The sequence below is a fragment of the Anomaloglossus baeobatrachus genome, chromosome 1, assembly GCF_048569485.1.
Source record: "Anomaloglossus baeobatrachus isolate aAnoBae1 chromosome 1, aAnoBae1.hap1, whole genome shotgun sequence".
NCBI classification, from domain to species: Eukaryota; Metazoa; Chordata; class Amphibia; order Anura; family Aromobatidae; genus Anomaloglossus; species Anomaloglossus baeobatrachus.
In genome coordinates this window covers 154,657,340-154,679,095 of record NC_134353.1, presented here as the reverse complement: position 1 = coordinate 154,679,095, position 21,756 = coordinate 154,657,340, and the positions used below count along the sequence as shown (strand labels likewise).

Genomic DNA, 21,756 nt, shown 5'->3' with positions numbered 1-21,756 from the left:
CACTCTTCTCCCGCTGTACCGACACTCTCCTGCTCTTGTTCACCCACAAACTGACTTCCCGGCAACTCACTCCTCCCCCCAGGTCTGGTCTTTCCCTCCTCAGCTGGCTGTCTGTTAGCTCACAGTGCCCAGCCCTGTCACCTGGTTCTAAGGGAGTCTCCCAACCTGGTTTTGGAGTGTAAGTGTCCTGGTGTGCTGGTGTGTGTACTGACTGGCACAGTTATGTAGGACCCGAGCTGTTACAGTGATGTTACCTTTTTTTGTGGCACCTGGTTACTGCAGGGGCGCCACATATACACATCACTGGAGGGGCTGGAGGCAACTATATCAAAGGGAATGCTGGGGGCACAGACATCATTGGGATGGCTTAGACATCATAGGAGAGGCTGGAGGCATAGACATCACAAGGGAGGGTGGGGCATAGATATCACAGGGGAGGCTGAGGGTGCACAGATATCACTGGAGGGTATAGACACAGCACTGGAGGTATAGACACCACTGGAGAGTATAGATGTCACTGGGGGGCATAGACAGCACTAGAGGCATACACATTACTGGGGGAAATACAGCACTGGGGAGGCATAGGTGTTGCTGGGGGTGCATTTAGCACTGAGAGCATACATGTTACGGGTGTGGGGGGCATACAGCACCGAGGGGCATAAAGCACTGGTGGGGCATACATGTTGCTAGGAGTTCATACACGTTACTTGGGTAGGGGGACATACATGTTACTAGAGTGGGAAGCATACAGCACTAGGGAAAAGGTTACAGGGATGGAGTGCATATAGCACTAAGCACTAGGGGGGGCATACAGCACTGGAGGATGCTAGTGCTACCGCCCCTCTTCATCTGTGGGGGACGGGAGCACATTACTTGCTAACTTTGCCCAAAGATGAACTTCCTCCTTCGATGCATGTAGCGTTCAGCAGTAAACTGTGTGTTTGCGTGCTTGCTCTACAAGTGCGAGTTTAAAGATGACCAAAAGTGGTTGTTGTTCCAGAATTCGTCGATGCTGTGCACAACCTCATACTGGAGAATTGACGAATTTCAGCTAAAGCAACAGCAGACATCATAGGGATTTCCCATGAACGTGTTTGTGTCATTATCCATGAACATTTGGACATGAGGAAGCTACCTGAAAAGTGGGTCCCCAAATGTTTGACAACAGATCAGAGTAGCATGCGAGTGAAAACTTCCCGGTCCATTTGTCAGCATTTCCGGACTGGTAAGAACTTCCTGGATCGAATGGTCACTATGGAGGAGATCTGGATTTATTTGTATGATCCTGAAAACAAGGAGCAGTCAAAAGAGTGGAGGCACAGTGGTTCTACACCTTCAAAGACGTTTATGGTGCAAAAATCAGCCACTAAGGTGATGGTGTCTGTGTTCTGGGAAAAGGAGGGCGTGCCGCTAGTGGACTACCTTCAAAAGGGTTCCACCATCAATGCAAGTTATTACATTGAACTTTTGGACCAATTGAAGGCAGCTGTGAAGGCCAAAAGGCGCGGCAAGCAGTCCAAAGGAATATTGTTCCTGCAAAATGCCTCTGCTCACACTGCACAAGCAACAATGGCAAAACTGGCAGAGCTGGGCTTCCAGCTAGTTAACCACACACCATATTCACCAAATCTAGCTCCGTCTGACTACTATCTGTTTCCAAATACCTAAAGTAGTCGCCACCCAATCTGTAGGGAGAGACCCAGCAAGGGGAGGGGCCAGTGGTCAGTTGGAAAGTTGGCAGGAGGAAGTGGTGTTCAGTCAGAAAAGTAAGTGAAGGAGGGAGACGTTGAGAGTAGTAGTTGGAGAAGTGAATGAGTGAAAGTACAGAAAGAAAGGAAAAGACCTGAAGTAACAACGGAGTGCTATGACAGGAGTGAGGAACCGCGGGGCGCCTGTGGAAGTCTGGAACCTAGGCTCACAGGACTCAGCACGAGGCGGGGTGCAGACCCTAGGACAGCGAGACACTTTATGGTCAACTGTTAAATCTGCCAGGCGAGAAGATCTCCAAGGTCCATCGCCAACCAAAGAGTCTGAAGCATCAGCAGCAAAGAGGGGATCGGGGATTGAACCCCTTAAATAGTCCAGGCTGCCTGCAATAGGACCAACACAGAAACGGAGGGGTTCCCAAGCAGCTCTAGGCCATGGGAGCCCATCAACAACAAGTGTGCATGGAGGACAACCAACCCAGGTCACAGCTGGCACGGAGAACAAGAGGAGCAGGAACACCTGGAACCGACACCAGCGGGTACAAACACTGAAACCAAATAAAGACAAGGCAAGTTAAAACTCCAATACTGGTACTGACTGTTTCCTTATCGCCTCCGTACACATACACTGACTGTTCCCTACTATAACCCCCATCATCCACTGCGGAGGCCTAACCCTGCTTGCGGAGGGCCCAAAACGCCTAAGCTGCACTACTCCATCAAGCCCAGCAGAACCCTGCAGCAGCGGCTTCAATAACCTGGCCGCATACCGCAAGTGGTGTAGTTGAAAACCTCTTTATTTTTATTTCTCCTTTTTCTCTTATTTCTACCCCCTTTTTAATCGGACCGAGACCCAGGGTCACGGAACCGGGCATCGGCCGCGACCACGACTGTCCTCCTCACACTGCGCACCATGTGCCCAGGACTGAGTACCCCACAGCCTTGGGGCATCACACGAGGCTTAAAGAAGTTGAAATACCGATGTAAGAAGGTTGTTGACATCAGTGGAGAGTATGTGCAATAAATGTAAAGTTTCATCATCCTATCTCGTTTCTTTCTGGGTAAAGCTAAAGACGTATCAGCAGCCCATCGTATAAGTATGCATCCACAGGGAATAAGGCAGGAAGGACAATAGCATCAGTAGAAAAACTACAGAAAAATGGAGAGGCAGTAATTAACAAAGATCAATCAGTGCATAAAGGGTTAATCCATAATGGGTTTAATACACACAAAAATAGAGAAAGAGACACTCACAAGAGTATTAGCATGATAATAATGACCTAAGTAAGGAACAACAAACAAATAACAGGACTTAAATGCTTTGGAATAATACCCAGAGAAGAAGATCACAAGTTAGTCACATGGATAAAGTAAACAGACAAGGTCCCACCACACCCCACACACGTTTCGCATAGAAATGCTTTATTCCAATGAGGCAAAAGGGGTGATTTGAACTTTTGTGTTTTTTAGTTTTTTCCTTTTTTTTAAATATTTTTTTCAAACTTTTTATTGTATTTACTAGTCCCCTTAGGCGACCTACCTGAAGCCGTGTTCGTCTGATCACTTGTGATATAAAGAGCAGGGCATCAGCTCTGCTCTGTGTAGCAAAAATCATGTTCTCCTATGAATGCCAACTTCACAGGAAGATCGTCAGGACATGACATCCATGGCTGTCATGACAAGCCATCAGTACTCTGCGATCACGTCATGGGAGCGCCGATAGGAGCAGGAAGTGACGCTCACTCAGAGATTGACAGCAGGACTTAACTGGTTAACAGCTACGGATGGATCTTTGATCCTCCCTCGGCTGTTAGAGGTACATGATGACTGATCAGATCAGTCGTCATGTGCAGGGAAAGATGCGGCTCAGTGTGTTAGCCTGCATCAAAGGCAGAGAGACAACTTTTGATGTGAATATACATCAAAGGTTATGAAAGAGTTAAACTACGCTGTCAGAGATTAACAATGGCATTTAATGACTGACAACAGCTATCGGAGATCAGCTCCAGACAATACTGCTAGCCACAGATGCTTGCTATGTAATATAGCCAGCATCAGACGAATATGAAGAGAGCTTAACTCTTGAAACCTGTCCATACGCAGTCACCTTCCCCAGTATGACGTACAGTTACTACATATGTCATCAAGGGGTTGAAATTATAATTACGTTTTTGACCCCTTAAAGGGGGATATTTAATTATTTATTTAGCATCTTAGCGCTATGCAGTCTCCTTAGTTCCTGGTTGCTTGGGGATGGCATTCCTAATTAAGTTACAGGTCTGGTGAGTAGCTCTATTCTGCTACTACACAGTAAACGTCTTGCAGACTTTGTCCTGACTCTACACTTATCAATATATTTAGGGATAAAATCAGTTTGTCATGAACTGAAAGGAAGGGAAGGGAGGTGAGTAGTTAACCGATATATAGAAATCAATTGGCTGGAGAGAGCTGACTGGGATGAGACAGTAGATGTTAACTTCTCTCCTGGAATGTAATGACTGCGCACATGGGCGGGCTCTAGTGGCCAACATGGGAAGAAGCTCTACACTATGTAAGACAACAGCTCTTAAGCTGGGTTTACACACTGCAACATCGCAAAGGACATCGCTGTAACGTGACCGGTTTTGTGACGTTACAGCGACCTCCCTAAGTCTCTGCTAAGTCGCTGGTGAGCAGTCAAACAGGCAAACCTGGCCAACAACGCAACAGCGATCCGGACCTGCAGAGCGACCTAGCTGGTTGTTGGGGACGTTGATAAGCAGCCTTTTGAAAGGGAAGTTGCTAACAAAGTCGCTGCAAAGTCTTTCACACACTGAAACTTTCCAGCGATGCTTGCTGCACAGCGGGAAACAAAGGACCTAGGAATGGTCCTGAACGATTTGTAATGATTACAACTTCACAGCAGGGGCCGGGTCGCTGATAGGTTTCACACACTGCAACATCGCAAACAACATCGCTATTGCGTCACAAAACCGGTGACGTTACAGCGATGTCGTTTGAGATGTTGCAGTGTGTAAACCCAGCTTTACAGCTACAGAATAAATACAGATAGAAAAAACCCCCCAAATAATTTACAAACTTGCTTATTTTCATGCTGTCTAACTAAAGCAATTTTATAACATGAGAATATTTTTTGCTTCTGTGTTTTCATTTCTTCCTACTCTTCTTCAAAGAGTTGTAACCTTTTTTTTTTTTGCCAACATGGTGAGGGTGAGTTTCACCTTTCGTTTTACCAGATAGTGTAAGGAAAAAAGCAAATAGAAAAAAACACAACTGAATTAAAGAATAATTATGTAATAATTATTCAAATAATAATAGTTATCTAACGTAGCTACTTTCAACGTAACACAAGCTCCTCATCCAGCACCCCTTTGCATAATCCTATTTACAACTTGAGACTTACACCCTTTTCCACTGATGAACCTGATATCTCACGGGTAGTGATGGCCGAATCAGAACCGTGCACGGACCCCGAACAGAACTTCTCAGGGAAGTCCATGTTACTTTTTGGATTCAGCCACCCAGATAAAGGGCTAGAGCACTGCAAAAGCTAGGATAGTGGGGATTAAAGCAGGACAATTATACTTACTGAGTTTCTTCGCGGCTGTCACACTGTTGCCAGGTCCGTTCATTAAACCTTATGATAATTCCCTGCCTCTCCCGCCCATGCTCTGTGACAGCGTCTATGATTGTTTGCAGTCACACTGCGACCCCACCCTCTCTGCCAATGTCTGTGATTGGTTGCCCTCATGCTAGCTGTCTGGGTCCTCGAAGTGGATGTAAAAAATAAATAAATAATTTAAAAAATGACATGTGGTCCCCCATATTTTGATACCCAGGGCAGATAAAGCAGACAGCTACAGGCTGCAGACCCCAGCTGTGTTCTTTATCTTGGCTGTGTTTCAAAATACAAGTGACCCCTAGCAGGGTTTGGTTTTTTTTTTAAATAATTAAAAAACTTTATCAGGACCAAATGAAGCACCATTGTGCGCAAAACGGCTGCCATCATCCAGGCTGTCTTCCGCATCCCCCTTCTGCAATATTATACTTTTGGGTGAAATAAAAGAATCATTTTTTTCAGGGTGAGTGCCGCCTGTTTTCTTTTTTCTTCGTGGATATGTTAAACAAGTGTTCTTTCCGCACCTATCTAATGTGTTTTGGGATATTTACGCACAAAATCTTTTACTTTGATATGGTATAAAATAAATATTTCAGGATTGAGATGTTGTACAAGAAATTTTTCAGCATAATAACGTTGTCAAAAGAAGGAAAAGAAGTACGGTAATTGGTATGCCACAAAAAAAATCAAGTATGTGAATAATGTTAATTAATAGTGACCTCTATGCCGTGTATCCCAGTTCTTCAACCTTAATCCCTAAATGTTTGTGCACTCCATGTCACACAATGGAGTCTTATATACCTTAGATACTAGTCATTATTTCCTACTCCGGGCAAGAAAAGAACCCGTATTTTGGGTGAACAGTTATGGGATGAGCTAGGAATGAATTATAGGACAACTTGCAACTGGCTCCTCTCATTACTGCTTTGCCTGTGGCAATATCAAAGAGACACCTAATTATCTGTCTACCAATACTATTATTACCTCTCATCAATTAACCATATTTGTTACATACCCTTCCGTGATCCCACTGCTGCTCCTCTGTATCCAGTTTGTGTACAGGGCACATAGCCAAGGCAACGTGTACATGGCAAAGAAGCCAGTGGCCTGGACGACCAGTTAATAACCAGTTGTAATAATAATTTTTATTTCTATATTTCAAATAGAATTCACAGGGAACGTGTACAGACAATAAAGACATAAAGTAACATAATTCAACAGACACCAAGAAGAGTGAAGGCCCTACGATCAATGAGGAAATAAGGGTAACACAAATGGTAAATAGTAAAAAATTATTAGATTTCCTGGTCCAGCTATCAATACAATAAATAGGGATGCATCGACCGCTCACCAGCCAGTATCTGTAAAGTGCAGGTACAGGGGGCTATTAAGTGCATGAAGGGTGTATAAACAGATGATACAAGGGACCAGATTTGCAAGAAAATTTTGTAGAGGGCAAAACAGGAATAGTTAGATAAGTGAGGTGAGGCGGTAGGCCAGTCTAAAGAAATTCGCTTAAGGCCTTGTGCGCACTAGGCGGATTTTACCGTGGATTTACCGTGGATTTGCTGCATGTTTCGCTGCAGAAAATGTTCATAACCTTTCTGCAGTGGCTCACCAGCAAAACCTATTGCAAAAAAAAATGCTGTGTGCACTAGGCGGATTTTGACAGCTACAGGTTTTGCTGTGGGATTCCCGCAGCAAAAACAATTGCATGTCATTTATTTTCCGCAGGTAGCTGCGGGATTTCACTCCATTAACTGTAATGTAATCGTGAAATCCCGGATGGAATAACGCAGGTAGCAACTTATGTGCGTTTCATTGCATTTTCCTCCGTTATTCACTGCGGTATTTCGCGTTTTCAGGACATAATGTTCATCACTGCCTGCGTTTTGCAGGGAAGTGATGTCATTATGACAGCAAGAGGAAGCGGAGCAGGGCGTAAACACACACAGATCACACTCACACACAGCCACATACATATGAAATACACATAGAAATCAAACGCACATATTAAAAATAAAAAAACAAAAAAAAACGTGGGCTCCGCCGTATTTTTACTGTTCAGCCAAGGTAAACACACAGCGGCGGCCCGGTATTCTCAGCTAGCGAGGGCCATGGCTAATGCCCCCCCTCTCGCAGCCGAGAATATCAGCCCGCTCGTGAGAACTGCAGTGTGTACTCACAGGGACTCTATCTATTGATTGATCTGTCCTCTATCTATCTATATCTGTCCCTCTATCTATCTATCTATCTATCCATCCCTCTATCTATCCCTCTATCTATCTATCTATATCTATACATATATACTAGAAGGTGGCCCGATTCTACGCATCGGGTATTCTAGAATTTACGTATTGTGTAGTTCATGTATGATTTTTGTTATATATATATATATATAGATGTTGTTGTGTGTAGTTACCAAGTGTTTGTGTAGGCGCTGTACATGTTCTGGGTGTTGTCTGGGTGTGACGGGGGGTGAGAGCGGTGTTGTATGTGTGTTGTGTGTGTTGCGTTGTTTGTGGAGCGCTGTGTGTCTGTAGCGTTGTGTGTGTGTTGCGCGGTTTGTGTGTGTGTGGTGTGTTTTGGGGGGAGGTATGTTTTGTGCAATGTGTGTGTTGTGCGGTATGTGCGTATATTTGTGTGTGCCGCGGTGTTTGTGTGTTGGGTGTTGTGTGTGTGCAGCGTTGTCTGTGTGTGTGGGTGTCTGTGTAGGGCAGTTGTTTGTGGTTCCCAGTGTGTGTGTGTGTGTGTGTGTGTGTGTGGTGTGTTGTGCAGTGCGCGCGCGCGCGTGTGTGTGTGTGTGTGTGCATCAGCCTCTCTTCTCTCAGCCTACCTCTCCCAGCCTCCCTCCTCCCAGCCTCCCTCAGCATCAGCCTCCCTCTCCCAGCCTCCCAAAGCATCAGCCTCCACCAGCATCAGCCTCTCTCCTTCCAGCCTCCCCCAGCATCAGCCTCCGCCAGCATCAGCCTCTCTCCTTCCAGCCTCCTCCAGCATCAGCCTCCCTCTCCCAGCCTTCCCCAGGATCAGCCTCTCTCCTCCCAGCCTCCGTCCTCCCAGCCTTCCCCAGCATCAGCTTTCCTCTCCCAGCCTCCCTCAGCATCAGCCTTCCCCAGCATCAGCCTCTCTCCTCCCAGCCTCAGCCTCTCTCCTTCCAGCCTCCCCCAGCATCAGCCTCTCTCCTTCCAGCCTCCCTCAGCATCAGCCTCCTCTTCCCAGCCTTCCCCAGGATCAGCCTCTCTCCTCCCAGCCTCCTTCTTCCAGCCTCCCCCTCCCAGCCTCCCTCAGCATCAGCCTTCCGCTCCCAGTCTCCCCCAGCATCAGCCTCCCCAAGCATCAGCCTCCACCAGCATCAGCCTCCACCAGCATCAGCCTCCACCAGCATCAGCCTCCACCAGCATCAGCCTCTCTCCTTCCAGCGTCCCTCAGCATCAGTCTCCCGTTCCCAGCCTTCCCCAGGATCAGCCTCTCTCCTCCCAGCCTCCTTCCTCCCAGCCTCCCCCTCCCAGCCTCCCTCAGCATCAGCCTTCCCCTCCCAGTCTCCTCCAGCATCAGCCTCCACAAGCATCAGCCTCCACCAGCATTAGCCTCTCTCCTTCCAGCCTCCCCGAGCATCAGCCTCCCCAAGCATCAGCCTCTACCAGCATCAGCCTCCCTCGTCCCAGCCTCCCCCAGCATCAGCCTCCCCCTCCCAGCCTCCCCCAGCATCAGCCTCTCTCCTCCCAGCATCAGCCTCTCTCATCCCAGATCAGCCTCTCTCCTCCCAGCATCAGCCTCTCCTCTCTGTCCCCAGCATCAGCCTCTCTCCTCCCAGCCTTCCCCAGCATCAGCCTCTCTCCTCCCAGCCTCCCCCAGCATCAGCCTCCCCCAGCATCAGCCTCTCTTCTTCCAGCCTCCCCCAGCATCAGCCTCTCTCCTTCCAGCCTCCCCCAGCATCAGCCTCCCTCTCCCAGACTTCCCCAGGATCAGCCTCTCTCCTCCCAGCCTCCGTCCTCCCAGCCTTCCCCAGCATCAGCTTTCCCCTCCCAGCCTCCCTCAGCATCAGCCTTCCCCAGCATCAGCCTCTCTCCTCCCAGCCTCAGCCTCTCTCCTTCCAGCCTCCCCCAGCATCAGCCTCTCTCCTTCCAGCCTCCCTCAGCATCAGCCTCCCCTTCCCAGCCTTCCCCAGGATCAGCCTCTCTCCTCCCAGCCTCCTTCCTCCCAGCCTCCCCCTCCCAGCCTCCTTCAGCATCAGCCTTCTCCTCCCAGTCTCCCCCTGCATCAGCCTCCCCCTCCCAGCCTTCCCCATGATCAGCCTCTCTGCTCCCAGCCTCCTCCAGCACGCCGTGCTCCTCTGCCGACACTCACACACCCGATCGCATCCACTCACACACACCCGATCGCATCCACTCACACACACCCGATCGCATCCACTCACACACACCCGATCGCATCCACTCACACACACCCGATCGCATACACTCACACACACAGACACTGACGATATCGCACATACGCGCTGATACTCACAACATCTGGAGATATCACATGCTTCTGGCCATGTGATCCTCCGTCAGGTCCTGGAAGGTCAGAACAGCACAGTATCGAGGCCGAGAAGCAAGCGATATCGCCGGGTGCTGTGAGTGTGTGGATGCAATGTGAGGTGTGTGTGAGGTGTGTGTGAGGTGTGTGTGTGAGAGTGAGTGTGATCTGATGTGTGTGTATGTTTGTGTGTGTGCTGTTATGTGTGTGCGTGTGGATCTTCCGCCGCAGCAGGACCTTGATGCGCTTGTAACCATGCGAGCATGGTTACCAACGTATCCACACCACTCCCGTGCGAGCGGGGGCCGGGGGAGGGGGGGGGTACTTGGGGAGTACAGTACTCACCTCCGTGACAGCCGTGTCAGTTCGGGGAATGCGCGGGGGGGGGGAGTTCAGTACTCACCTCCGTGACAGCCGTGTCAGTTCGGGGAATGCGCGGGGGGAGGGAGGGGGCGGGGCCAGAGCTAGCGTGCATTGCGTGAGGGGGGCGGGGCGGGGCGTGGCCGAATTGCCAATGCCTGCAGGGTGCCGGGGCAAGAGGCCAATCTGTGGGGGGGGCGGAGCCTGGGCGAGCGGCTGGCCAATCCGTGTGGGGGCGCAGCCTGGGCGAGCGGCCAATCGGTGTGGGGGGGCGGGGCCATGGCGAGCCCAGCGGCCAATCAGCTTTGTGTCACCGTAAGGACACAATTTTGGAGCATGACAGACAGACAGACAGATAGACAGACAGACAGACAGACAGACAGACAGACAGAATAAGGCAATTATATATATAGATAGAGGGATAATATATATATATATATATATATATATATATATTATCCCTCTATCTATTTAGATATCTATCTATCAGAAGGAAATGACCTTTTTTTTTTTTCTTTTCAATGTGCTTTATTGCATTGAATGCATTAAAACACATGTACCAACCTGCGGAAAAACCGCACCAAAACGCATGTGGATTTCAGTGCGGTGCTTTTGCATTTTTTTTTCCTGCGGGTGCGGAAATCTTTCAGAGCCTGCGGAATTTTCTTAAGAAAATTCCATTTTCTAGTGCGCTCAAGGCCTAAAACTGTGGGCATTGTGAATTAATCGAATTGTCCTGGTGTCCTGGGTAGTGCATTCCAAAAGATTGTTACAGCTCATGAGTGTCTTGGAGAAGAAGTGGGATGTTTGGATAATTGAGGTTGTTAGTCTTAGGTTATTAGCAGAACTCAGGGCATGGGTTGCGAGATAGACAGAGATGAAGGAGCAGATGTAGGGCGGTGTAGAACTGAGGAGCACTTTGTGGGCGAGAGTGTTAGGTGTATATTGGACTCTGTAGCAGATAGCAACCAGTGCAATGACTGACACAGGGTAGAGGCATCGGTGTAGTGGTTGGAGAGGAATATGATCCTGGCTGCTGCATTTGTGGTGCCTCTGAGGCTTCAGTCGCCACTTAGTATTGCAGCTCATTTAAACTAAGGTATTCACCTCAAGGTAAGGAGGGGGTTAATCACTGGTGTTCCACATTCACACTTTCCATAAAGCTTAGGAGCCTTCTCCCAGGGGGTAAAGGCTCAGGGTAGGCAGGGGGGTGGCCATCATGAGTCATGGGACTTCCCCGGTCACTGAAACCAGCCACCTGGGGGGCGGGTTCCACTTATGGTAGAAGTAGGAGCACACTTACACAATCACTAATCAGTCTACCCCGGACACCAGTTCTGGGACACGACACCATCACCTTTTCTTCTCTTCACGGGGCCTGGGGCTGAGAGCGAAACGCTCTGCCCAGGTGCCTCACAGCTGGAAGGGGCAAGCACAAAGAGTGAGTAAAGACACCTGGAACCGCAGCCACTGACTCGGACTCTTATCACCGGCACCGCTGCCCCGCACCTCGGTGCCAAATGCCATCACTACTCTCCTGATCATCCTCCCTGGGGCCTGCTCCACCTGTGGGGAGCGATACCATCTCTGCCTACTACTACCATCCGACCTGGAGGACAGCGACAGCAGCGGCAGCTAAATGCCTGGCCACATACCACAGGTGGCATCACGACATTAATTCTACTACTATCCCAACCACCTTTCATCTCTATTGGTGTACACCTCGGGGCACAAAGCCGGGCAAGGCCACCGCGATATCCCGGATCATCACACCAGCCCGATGACAGGTAACGCAGGTACGAGATTCCCTGTGCCTGACAACCCCTGCCCTCTGGGTGCTACACATTCAGGATGGATTGGAGAGGGAAAGATTTAGTAACAGGGAGACAAATTAGTATAGAGTTGCAATAGTCCATTCGAGAATGAATAAGGACAACAGTAAGAGATTTTGAAAAGTCAAAGAAAAGAAAAGGTAAAATTCCAGAGATTTTTTTGAGGTGTAGGTTACATGATCAAGCAAGTGACTGGATGTAGGGTGTGAAGGAAAGATCTGAGTCAAATATAACCCCAAGACAGCAGTTGTGCTGCTGAGGAGTATGTGGAGACACGGGGCTCAGTGGGCGCTCTCGTCCACTAAAACCCGCCGCCTTTAGAAAGACAGCGTGGCTCAGGGCTCATCCCAACTGAACGCCGGCCTCCTTAACCGTGGGTGTAACACTACTCAGACAACACAGGGTGAGGGAACCACAATAATTAGACTTTATTGGATCCCCAAACAATTAACAGCACATAACACATAATCAGCAAAACACACAAATGTAACAGGCAACTGAGTCTCACCCTTCCGCTGGCTCACCAGGGATTTAGAATGTCCATGCCTCACAGGTTCCAAGCTGTCTGAGGTCTGCAAAGTCTGTAACAGGTGACTGAACTGTCCCAACCTGAGTGTCCTCCTTAGGTAGTCCTGGTTTGATGTTAAAATCCTGGCAGCCGGAGTCGAAATCCCTAGGCTGTGGATATGGTCTCCAACCGGATCCGGAGTCCCTAGATTGAAGCCATAAGATATCCTGATCCTCTAGTCAGCTCCAAAGAGCTTAGACTGGATCCATCTGCATCCATCAACAACCCCTGGTGGCTTAAAGAAATCCTTTTTATAGCCACAACCTTCCACTTGGATACACTGCGTCCTCATCGATTGGTAGGACAAGATTGCTTCTCCCATTGGAGGAATTTCAAGCTGCATGGACAATGTTCATTTAAATGATGTGCATAGAAAGACTGAGGGTGTACATGTAAACTGGGAGTCACCGACTAGACAATGGCTACTAAGGTAATTACATTATCAATACACAACTACAATACAATGGTTACTGGAAATGTCTGGAGAACAATATGTCTAGCTTTCAGTGGCCAACACAATTACATTGAGTCAACAAGAGTCTTGTAAAAACAATGAGGGACTTCTCCCCCATCTATAGACAATCTATCATGCTGTCTGGCTGGATTTTAAGAAACTTTAACCCATGAGAGTCCATGTCGTCACAGAGTAATGGTAGAACCACAAATGGAAAAGGCAATATTGAGTTTACATGGGAGGAGACACATGGATTTCAGTTTTTGACAGATTCCATTTTAGATAGGAGGACATGATGCTACATACAGCAGACAGACAATCACTGGTATTTTGTAGTAATGCAGGGTTTGTGTCAGGAGACAATATGTACAATTAGATGGCATTAGCATTTAGATGGTACTGAAAACTCAATATACTCAGGGTTTGTCCAATAGGGAAAATACATAGGAGAAGCGGAGGGGACTAGGACTAAACCCTGAAGAATCCTGACAGTAAGGGGAAGAGGAGAAGAAGAGCAGGCAGCAAGAGATATAGTGAAGTAGCGGTCAGAGAGGCAGGAGAAAATCCAAGAGAGAACAGTATCAGGTAGTAGAAGAAGATGATGTGACGAGCATTGATCTTCTTCTTTGACTGGTTCAATGACAGAAACTGAGCTAGATGAAGTGCAAGAGGGAAGAGAATGTATGATGTTAGGGAATTGGGAGAAAATCTCCTGTCGGATATGGTTATTTTTTTTCTTTGAAGTAATTGGCCAGATGGTCATCGCTGAGGTTGGTGTTTGGGGCCTCTACTCTTGGACTGAGGAGGGAATGAAAAATGTCAAAGAGTCCTTTAGGATTGTTGGATAGTGAGGGGATGAGGGTTTTGAAATAGGCTTACTTGTAGAAGTGAAGCACAGAGTTGTATGTATTATGATGTATTGTTTATACAGGAAGGGGCCTCCTGACCCATGCCTTAATGGTCATACTTGTATGCTGTAATATTGTTCAGCCAGTCTGGATTATGACTCCGATGACCTGCATTTGAGCTGATGGTTACCTTGCCCTTTGAATTTGTGAACATCTATTCTTCTGGCTTGACCTTTGACTTCTGATTCTTCCTCATCATTGTATTTTTTGGTTGTCGCTGACCTCATAGTGTTGACCCACTACTGCCGCTAGACTATCCTCTTGCGCCTCATCATATATTTTTCTGCCAACTGTTTTATTTTCTGGGGATCAAAATCTATGAAAAAGATCATTTATGGCCAAACATCATTTTTGCATTGTAAGGCTATGTGCACACATTGCGTAATTGCATGCAGTTACGCTGCGATCTGCACCGCAGCGTAACTGCATGCGTCCTGCGTCCCCAGCATAATCTATGGAGATTATGCAGGAGACGTGCACATGTGGCGTCTTAGAGCGCAGCGCTTCGGCTGCTGCCCGAAGCGCGCGTTCTAAGAAGTGACATGTCACTTCTTTTGTGCGCTCTGCATGAAGTCCCTGCTCTGTCTATGGGAAGGGCTAGGAGGGGCTACATGCAGAGCGCATGGAATCGGCTTTTGTTTCTGCAGCGATTTGAAGCGCACGTGTGCTGTTCAAATCGCTGCAGAAATTTCTGCAGGGCCAGTACACAACGTGCACACATAGCCTAAGGGTTTACTGTCTCAAGGTGTGACGGCCTAACAATAGAAGGCACAATCCATCAGCTGAACACCTGCATTCATGCTTCTGTGCTGCCACCTCACATAATATGAATGACCTGTTCTTTGACCTTTTGTATTTTTGCAGCTTACTAATTATATTCGGACTTAACAAGGGCAAACAACCTGCTTCTCTGGTTTGCCTTCAGATGAGTATTAGTATAAGTAGCCAATACCATATAACAATATTTGACTGAAGCAAGAGATGCCCACACCCTGAAGAGCGTCATATTCATAGCCATTCAAGTGTATTTCTATACAGCACCTTGTATATTAACTTTATTCAGTATTGTCAAGGTCACTGTTTTATCTGTGTTGTTTTTCCTGTGATACTATGAGTTGAAAAATAGCCACCATAAGGCCTCATTCACACATCAGTATTTGTGATTAGTATTTCATCAGTATTTGCCTAAATCAGAAGTATCTCCAAAACACAGAACGGGTGTCAATCCTTCAATTATAGTTTTTCTCTACAAGTTCCACTCCGGGCTTTGGCCTACAAGCACTGATACAAAAGATACTGATGTGTGAATGATGCCTAATGATCAAAGTCGATGTAATATTTCAATTCTAAAACTGTGTTTTTCCAAAAATAAGACAGGGTCTTATATTATTTTAGTTTCCAAAAAAAAGGGCTAAGGCTTACTTGGGGAGGGGGGTGGGGAGGCTTATTTTTTTTCCCCATGAACAACAATCACACATTAATGCTTTAATTAGCCTTGAAGGTATATGGCCAGCTTCAGTTTGAAGGTGTATGGCCAGCTTTAGGGTTAGTAACCTTAACCCTAACTTACATTCACAATTGCTGGTGCAGTGTCAGTGTCTCTTATGGTAATACTTACAGGTACCCTCAAAACACTTTGTGGGGCAACGGCACTCTTCTTCTCTATGCAACTGGGAGGGGGCAGAAGGCGGGAGTCTGGAGCGGGTCTCGGGAACAGTGGTTGTGACGTCCCACATGGCTGCTTCTGCGAGGCGCGTAAGGGCCGGTCAGGAAGTGGGAATCAAGAGGTGGCACTTGGGAGGCAGAAGGTGGAACCCTGGAGCGGCAGCCAAGCCCATACCATAGCGCAGTAGAGGCCAGGAGGCGGGACTCATGAGGCAGCATTTGGGAGGCGAGACTCGGGAGCAGACAACCAAGCAAACATCATAGCGCAGTAGCGGCCTGGAGACAGGAACCAGGTGGCAAAACTCAGGAGGTGGGATTCAGAAGCGAGAGAGCAGATTTTACCCTGCCATGGTGGGAGGAAGCGGCAGGACGATTTGGGAGCTACATTATGCCTATTCAAGTGCCTACAGCATTAGGTTATGTCTCCGTGATGTTAGTGACATATCCTAGCATCACGTGACATAACCTAGCGCTGTAGGCACTGACTAACTAGTGCTTACTTTTGGAGTAGGGCTTATATATTTAAAGCTTACTCCAAAAATCCCTAAAAAGCAAGCTAGGGCTTATTTTTGGAAACACAGGGTAGTATAAACTATATGTCTGACTTTATCATCAAAGACTTCCAAGCTTTTTTGAGTAGCACCTTATTAATGTTTTAAAAGTGAAATACAATGTCGGACTGACGTTTCTTTGGCCCATTAGAGGACATGATCTTTATGGAATATCACCATTGGATACAGAATGATCATGAAATGTATATGTCAATTTTTTTATATTAAATTCTGAATTAAGCTACAATAATTTTGCACCCCCAGTCAAGGCATGGCAAGGGTAGGCAACCTGGGCATTTGCTCTGGGTACTGTATTTGAGGGGACGCCAACAAGTCACTTTACCAGGGCCAAGGTATTTGAAGTATATTGGACACTGGTGAAAGAATGTCTAAAGGTACCGTCACACTAAGCGACGCTCCAGCGATCCCACCATAAACCTGACCTGGCAGGGATTGCTGGAGCGTCGCTACATGGGTTGCTGGTGAGCTGTCACACAGGCAGATCTCACCAGAGACCATTGACCAGCCCCCAGCCAGCAGCAACGCGTGGAAGCATGCTGCGCTTTGGAACTAAGGTAAATATCGGGTAACCAACGCGATATTTACCTTGGTTACCAGCGCACACCGCTTAGCGCTGGCTCCCTGCACACCTAGCCACAGTACACATCGGGTTAATTACCCGATGTGTACTCTGCTACGTGTGCAGGGAGCCGGCTTCTGCAGACGCTGGTAACCACGGTAAACATCGGGTAACCAAGAAGCCCTTACCTTGGTTACCCGATATTTACCTTAGTTACCAGTGTCCGCCGCTCTCACACTGCCAGTGCCGGCTCCCTGTTCCCTGCACTCCTAGCTACAGTACACATTGGGTTAATTACCCGATGTGTACTCCAGCTACGTGTGCAGAGAGCAGGCACTGACAGTGTGAGAGCGGCGGACGCTGGTAACGAAGGTAAATATCGGGTAACTAAGGTAAGGGCTTCTTGGTTACCCGATGTTTACCGTGGTTACCAGCGTCCACAGAAGCCGGCTCCTGCTGCCTGCACATTCAGTTGTTGCTCTCTCGCTGTCACACACAGCGATCTGTGCTTCACAGCAGGAGAGCAACAACTAAAAAATGGTCCAGGACATTCAGCAACAACCAACGACCTCACAGCAGGGGCCAGGTTGTTGCTGGATGTCACACACAGCGACATCACTAGCAACATCGCTGCTACGTCACAAAAGTCGTGCCTCAGCAGCGATGTTGCTAGCGATGTTGCTTAGTGAAACGTGGCCTTTACTACAGCTCTGACACTAGTCTTATCAATACCTTCTAGTAACAATGGTCTCCAGATAACTCCAATGAAAGCGGAGTTGGAGGTTATCTGTTGGACAGTCGGGCCCCATAACTGGCCATACTAGACATCAGGTGGGTAAAGTATAGTGCAGCTGGCAGCAAATTCTTCCATCTCCTAATACACAGGAACGTTCGGCTCAGGTAAGCGGTCCTGACTTCTATACGAGATAGCTGTTATCAGAATTATCTAGGAGCAGCTTATCTCCCCACTTACCAATCATTTTGTTTAGTGGGATGACAAGTTTCTGCCAAAATGTTTAGCAACAGTTCTCTTATAGAGAACACAGGAACATACCGTTGAGTGTTGGGCGGTCAGAGACAGCCGTCAGCTGAAGGACAGCAATCTAACATAAGCTGTCAGGTAACAGTTGGGAGACCCCCATGCACTTTATATGGTTGGTCAATCCTGCCCAAATCAAAGCGTTCGGCCTTTTTTCTACTATGTATAGGGAACTATCTCAAGCATAAAAGGCTGAACTAAAAATTCCCTTTAGATAAAACTTTTCCAATAATATTTACCCACAACAGCTATTAACCACAAGAAGGGAAAAAAAACATTTTTATAATGTGAAAATGATATAAAATTGAAGATTGCAGATATACCTGTATCAGTCTAGCTGATGAAGTGAAGAATCTTGGTATCCCAATGACGGTATTTTCTTTAAAGAAATGTATTTTTGCTTCTTGTTTCTTCCTGTATGGTACACTAGCAGTGCGGCTCCTCTGAATGTTATCCATAATGTATGAATTCTACTCTCTACAAGCTGAAGTTAAGGTTTTCGCCCTATGTACTTTTAGGCAATTTCCCATAAGTCTGTAGAGGAAAAAAATGTTATGAGTTTTTGCAAGTCCTATTCATATAAAAAAACAGATATATAAAGTGCATCATGCAATACTTGATGGACTTGTCTTTTTTTCAATCATATTAAGTATGTACCTATGTAATACTTTAGGATCAGATTTCTTTAAATGCATGGATCCAAACTTTATAACGTGTCTCCAGTGCTTCTGCTATTTTTTTTATTTATTTTTTTTACCCCTCTATTTCACTATTTTATGGGTTCGCTATAACACCTACCATTTTTTTCCATGAAAATAAGATAGTCTTATATTATTTTTTGCTTTAGGGCTAATTTTCAGGGGATGTCTTATATTTTCCCATGAACAACAATCCACATAAAAAAAAAATCAACATTTATTTAAATATAAACCTGTCATCACATTCTGGAACATCAACATTTTGTGTTTATCCCATTACTGGTTCAGATGTACATTTTCTTATCTCATCTGCTATTCTCATGGTGCAGATCCAGTCCTATAGTGGTGGGTACATACCATATTTACAGTGGCTTAAATTACCTGCTTAAATTTATCATTCTCTTTGTACTGCTAAGTTCACATCCAAAAGAAAGTAGACACCCCTAAAATAATCGCACTTATCAGAAGCCTAACAATTAAAGTTGGTAAGCGAATGATCTCTCACATATAAATCTGCATCACTGGCAGGTTCCCGTGAGTTCTACAGTGGTTGGCTTCCCCTGGTAACTACAGTAGAAGCAGTATTATTCGTGCACAGTAATACTGGTACCTGATCTGTTTGTGAGAGCTGCAGTGCAAAGTAGCTGGAAGGCCGAGGGACCTGACAGTGACAAAGAGCTCTGTGTGAGAGCCCATCCACCATTTTCACTTGCCAAATGTAATTGTTTTAGGGTCTTGTGAGTGCGATATTTTTTTGTGGGGGGGGGTCTGCTTCCTTTTGGAGATGCCTGCTTTATTTAATAAAGAGTTCTGCTGTATTCTTTAACTTTTTTAGCTACTTGGACACTTCCTTATGGAAGCGCTACTAATGCTTATTTCTGGAGTAGGACTTATTTTTTAAGCATACTCAAAAAATCCCCAAAAAATCCTACTAGGTTTTATTTTTGGGCTAGGTTTTATTTTTGGGGAAACAGAGTATGTGAACAAGTTTCGCTAGATATTGTAGAATAACTTTCCTGAATATATCGTATAACATCTCGTAGACCTGCATATTGCAGATCTGTTCACACCTGTGTTGTTGTTTCCATGATAACAGCACTGGTGCGTAATGGACCCTATTAAATAAGATTGCCAACCTGAGTTTTTAATTTTTCAGGGCAATTGATCAAAAAATCACAAACAGACAACATTTTTTATGGACTCTGGAAAACCATAACAAATCATTATGATTATAAGTGATAGATGTTTACAGCCCATAATTCTGATATGAAGACATCAGATGGATTCAGTGCAAATTGTAAAGTTATGATAATTACAGTCAAAATAATCTGTATAAATTTCTTCAGCTTCAAAAACATTACAGACGCCTTAAATTTTTTTACGAACACGGCAAAAATATAGCCAATTTTTATGGACTGTTCTGGAATTTTTGGATGGTTGGCAACCCAGGTATTGACTTAAAGGGGTTGTCCACAACTTTAACACTGATGCACTTTTGCCTATGTTCATCTCTGCGTTAAGAGTATCTGATGCAGATTGTATCACAGTTTTTTTGCTTGTCAAACAGCCAGATGTCTTAAAAGCACCCTATTTTAAAGAGGTTGTCCACTACTTTTACATTGACAGCCTATCCTTAAGATAAAGGCCGCTTTACATGCTGTGACATCGCTAGCGATGTCGCTAGCAATCGCACCCGCCCCCGTCGTGCGTGCGTCACGGGCAAATCGCTGTGGCGAACAATATCGCTAGTACGTGCCACACGGACATACCTTCCTAACGACGTCGCTGTGGCCGCCGAACAAACTCTTTTTTAAGGGGGAGGTTCGTGCGGCGTCACAGCGACGTCACATAGCAGGATACCAATAGAAGTGGAGGGGCGGAGAGCAGCCGCATTAACGTCACTCTAAACTCGTTGCCGGAGGACGCAGGAACGCTGTTGTTCGTCGTTCCTGAGGTGTCACACGTAGCGTGTGCTGCCTCAGGAACGACAAACAACCTGCGTCATAAAAGATCAACGATTTTTTGGAAAGGAACGACGTGTCAACAATCAATGATTTTTCCCTTTTTTCGGATGGTTAACGGTGGCATGTAGGTGTCACACGCAACAACATCGCTAAAGACGCCGGATGTGCATCCCGAATTCCGTGACCTCAGCAATATCTCGTTAGCGATGTCGTTGCATGTAACGGGGCCTTAACTCAGCAATGTCTGACCGACCAGGGTCTGACACCTGGCATCCCCACTGAATAGTTGCTGTCGGTGCCAGAAATGCTTCTTTCTGGAAATGTCCCATCAGCTGATAGCGGCTGTGGCCGTGTAATGTACACTGCCTCCCATTGAAACCAATAAGAATCGGATGTGCAGTACCCAGCCACTGCTGCTATCAGAAGATGGGGCAGCTCTAGATCTGAGCATTTCTAGCCACAGGCTGCCGGTGAAGAGAACAACTGATCGGCAGGGACGCCAGGTGTCATATAATGGGCAATCAGACATTGATGACCTATACTAAGGATAGGCCATCAATGTAAAAGTAACGGACAGCCTCTTTAAAATTGGGTGCTGTTAAGACAGGTATGCATTCACATCTATTATACAGGTATTTCTCCTTTACCCCACTGATGTATTGGGTATACTTCAATATAAATGATATATGTAACATTATCATACATACATGCATATGGCTAAAAAAAATTGCTGAAACTAAGATGACAATAGATGAAATCAATGAAGAAAAAAAATAGATAATTATGTATCACTTACAAAAGGCTTTTTTATCAGTAATTATAAGACAAATGTGATTTGTATAGTTCCATCATCTTCTGGGGTGCTCAACAAAAAATGGATGAGAATGTAGAGAACAACTATAGTTATCAAAGTAAAATACAATAAAAGAAATAACCATAATAAACATATTAGGAGAAAGTCCTGCCATGAAAGGTTTTGGAGAAAATAATGTCCATCTACCATTGCTATTTGGGCTCCATAAGTTTCCTCAGTGCCTAAGAGCACCTAGACAGACTTCTCTATGACAGTGAAAGCAGCTTACCTCTCCCTCTGTTGCCTTCTTACTGATTATTTCTCTCCTGATCACGATTTTATAGAGTTTCTTGAAGACAAGGGGAGAGCTTGCATAATAATCTGGAAGATGCTACAAGTTATATACAAGAAGACAGAGGCTCGCTTACTGATGTGAAAGCTCCAGAAGGCTGAGTAGCCTTAGGTATTCATTCCTATGGAAACACACATAATACACTG

At 46.3% G+C, this 21,756-nt stretch overlaps 1 protein-coding gene across 1 annotated transcript in view; it reads right to left on the bottom strand.

The window, feature by feature from the left end:
• LOC142309097 (uncharacterized) overlaps nucleotides 1-21,661 on the bottom strand; it is a 234,679-nt gene extending 213,018 nt beyond the window's left edge. Inside the window, exons 1-2 of the mRNA XM_075347157.1 lie at nucleotides 21,548-21,661; nucleotides 18,127-18,337 (exon numbers count right to left, since the gene is read on the bottom strand). Coding sequence (XP_075203272.1) covers nucleotides 18,127-18,261 — 135 coding nt within the window. The 5' untranslated portion in view covers nucleotides 18,262-18,337; nucleotides 21,548-21,661. The remainder of the gene's footprint in view (nucleotides 1-18,126; nucleotides 18,338-21,547) is intronic.
• Nucleotides 21,662-21,756: the final 95 nt, after the last annotated feature.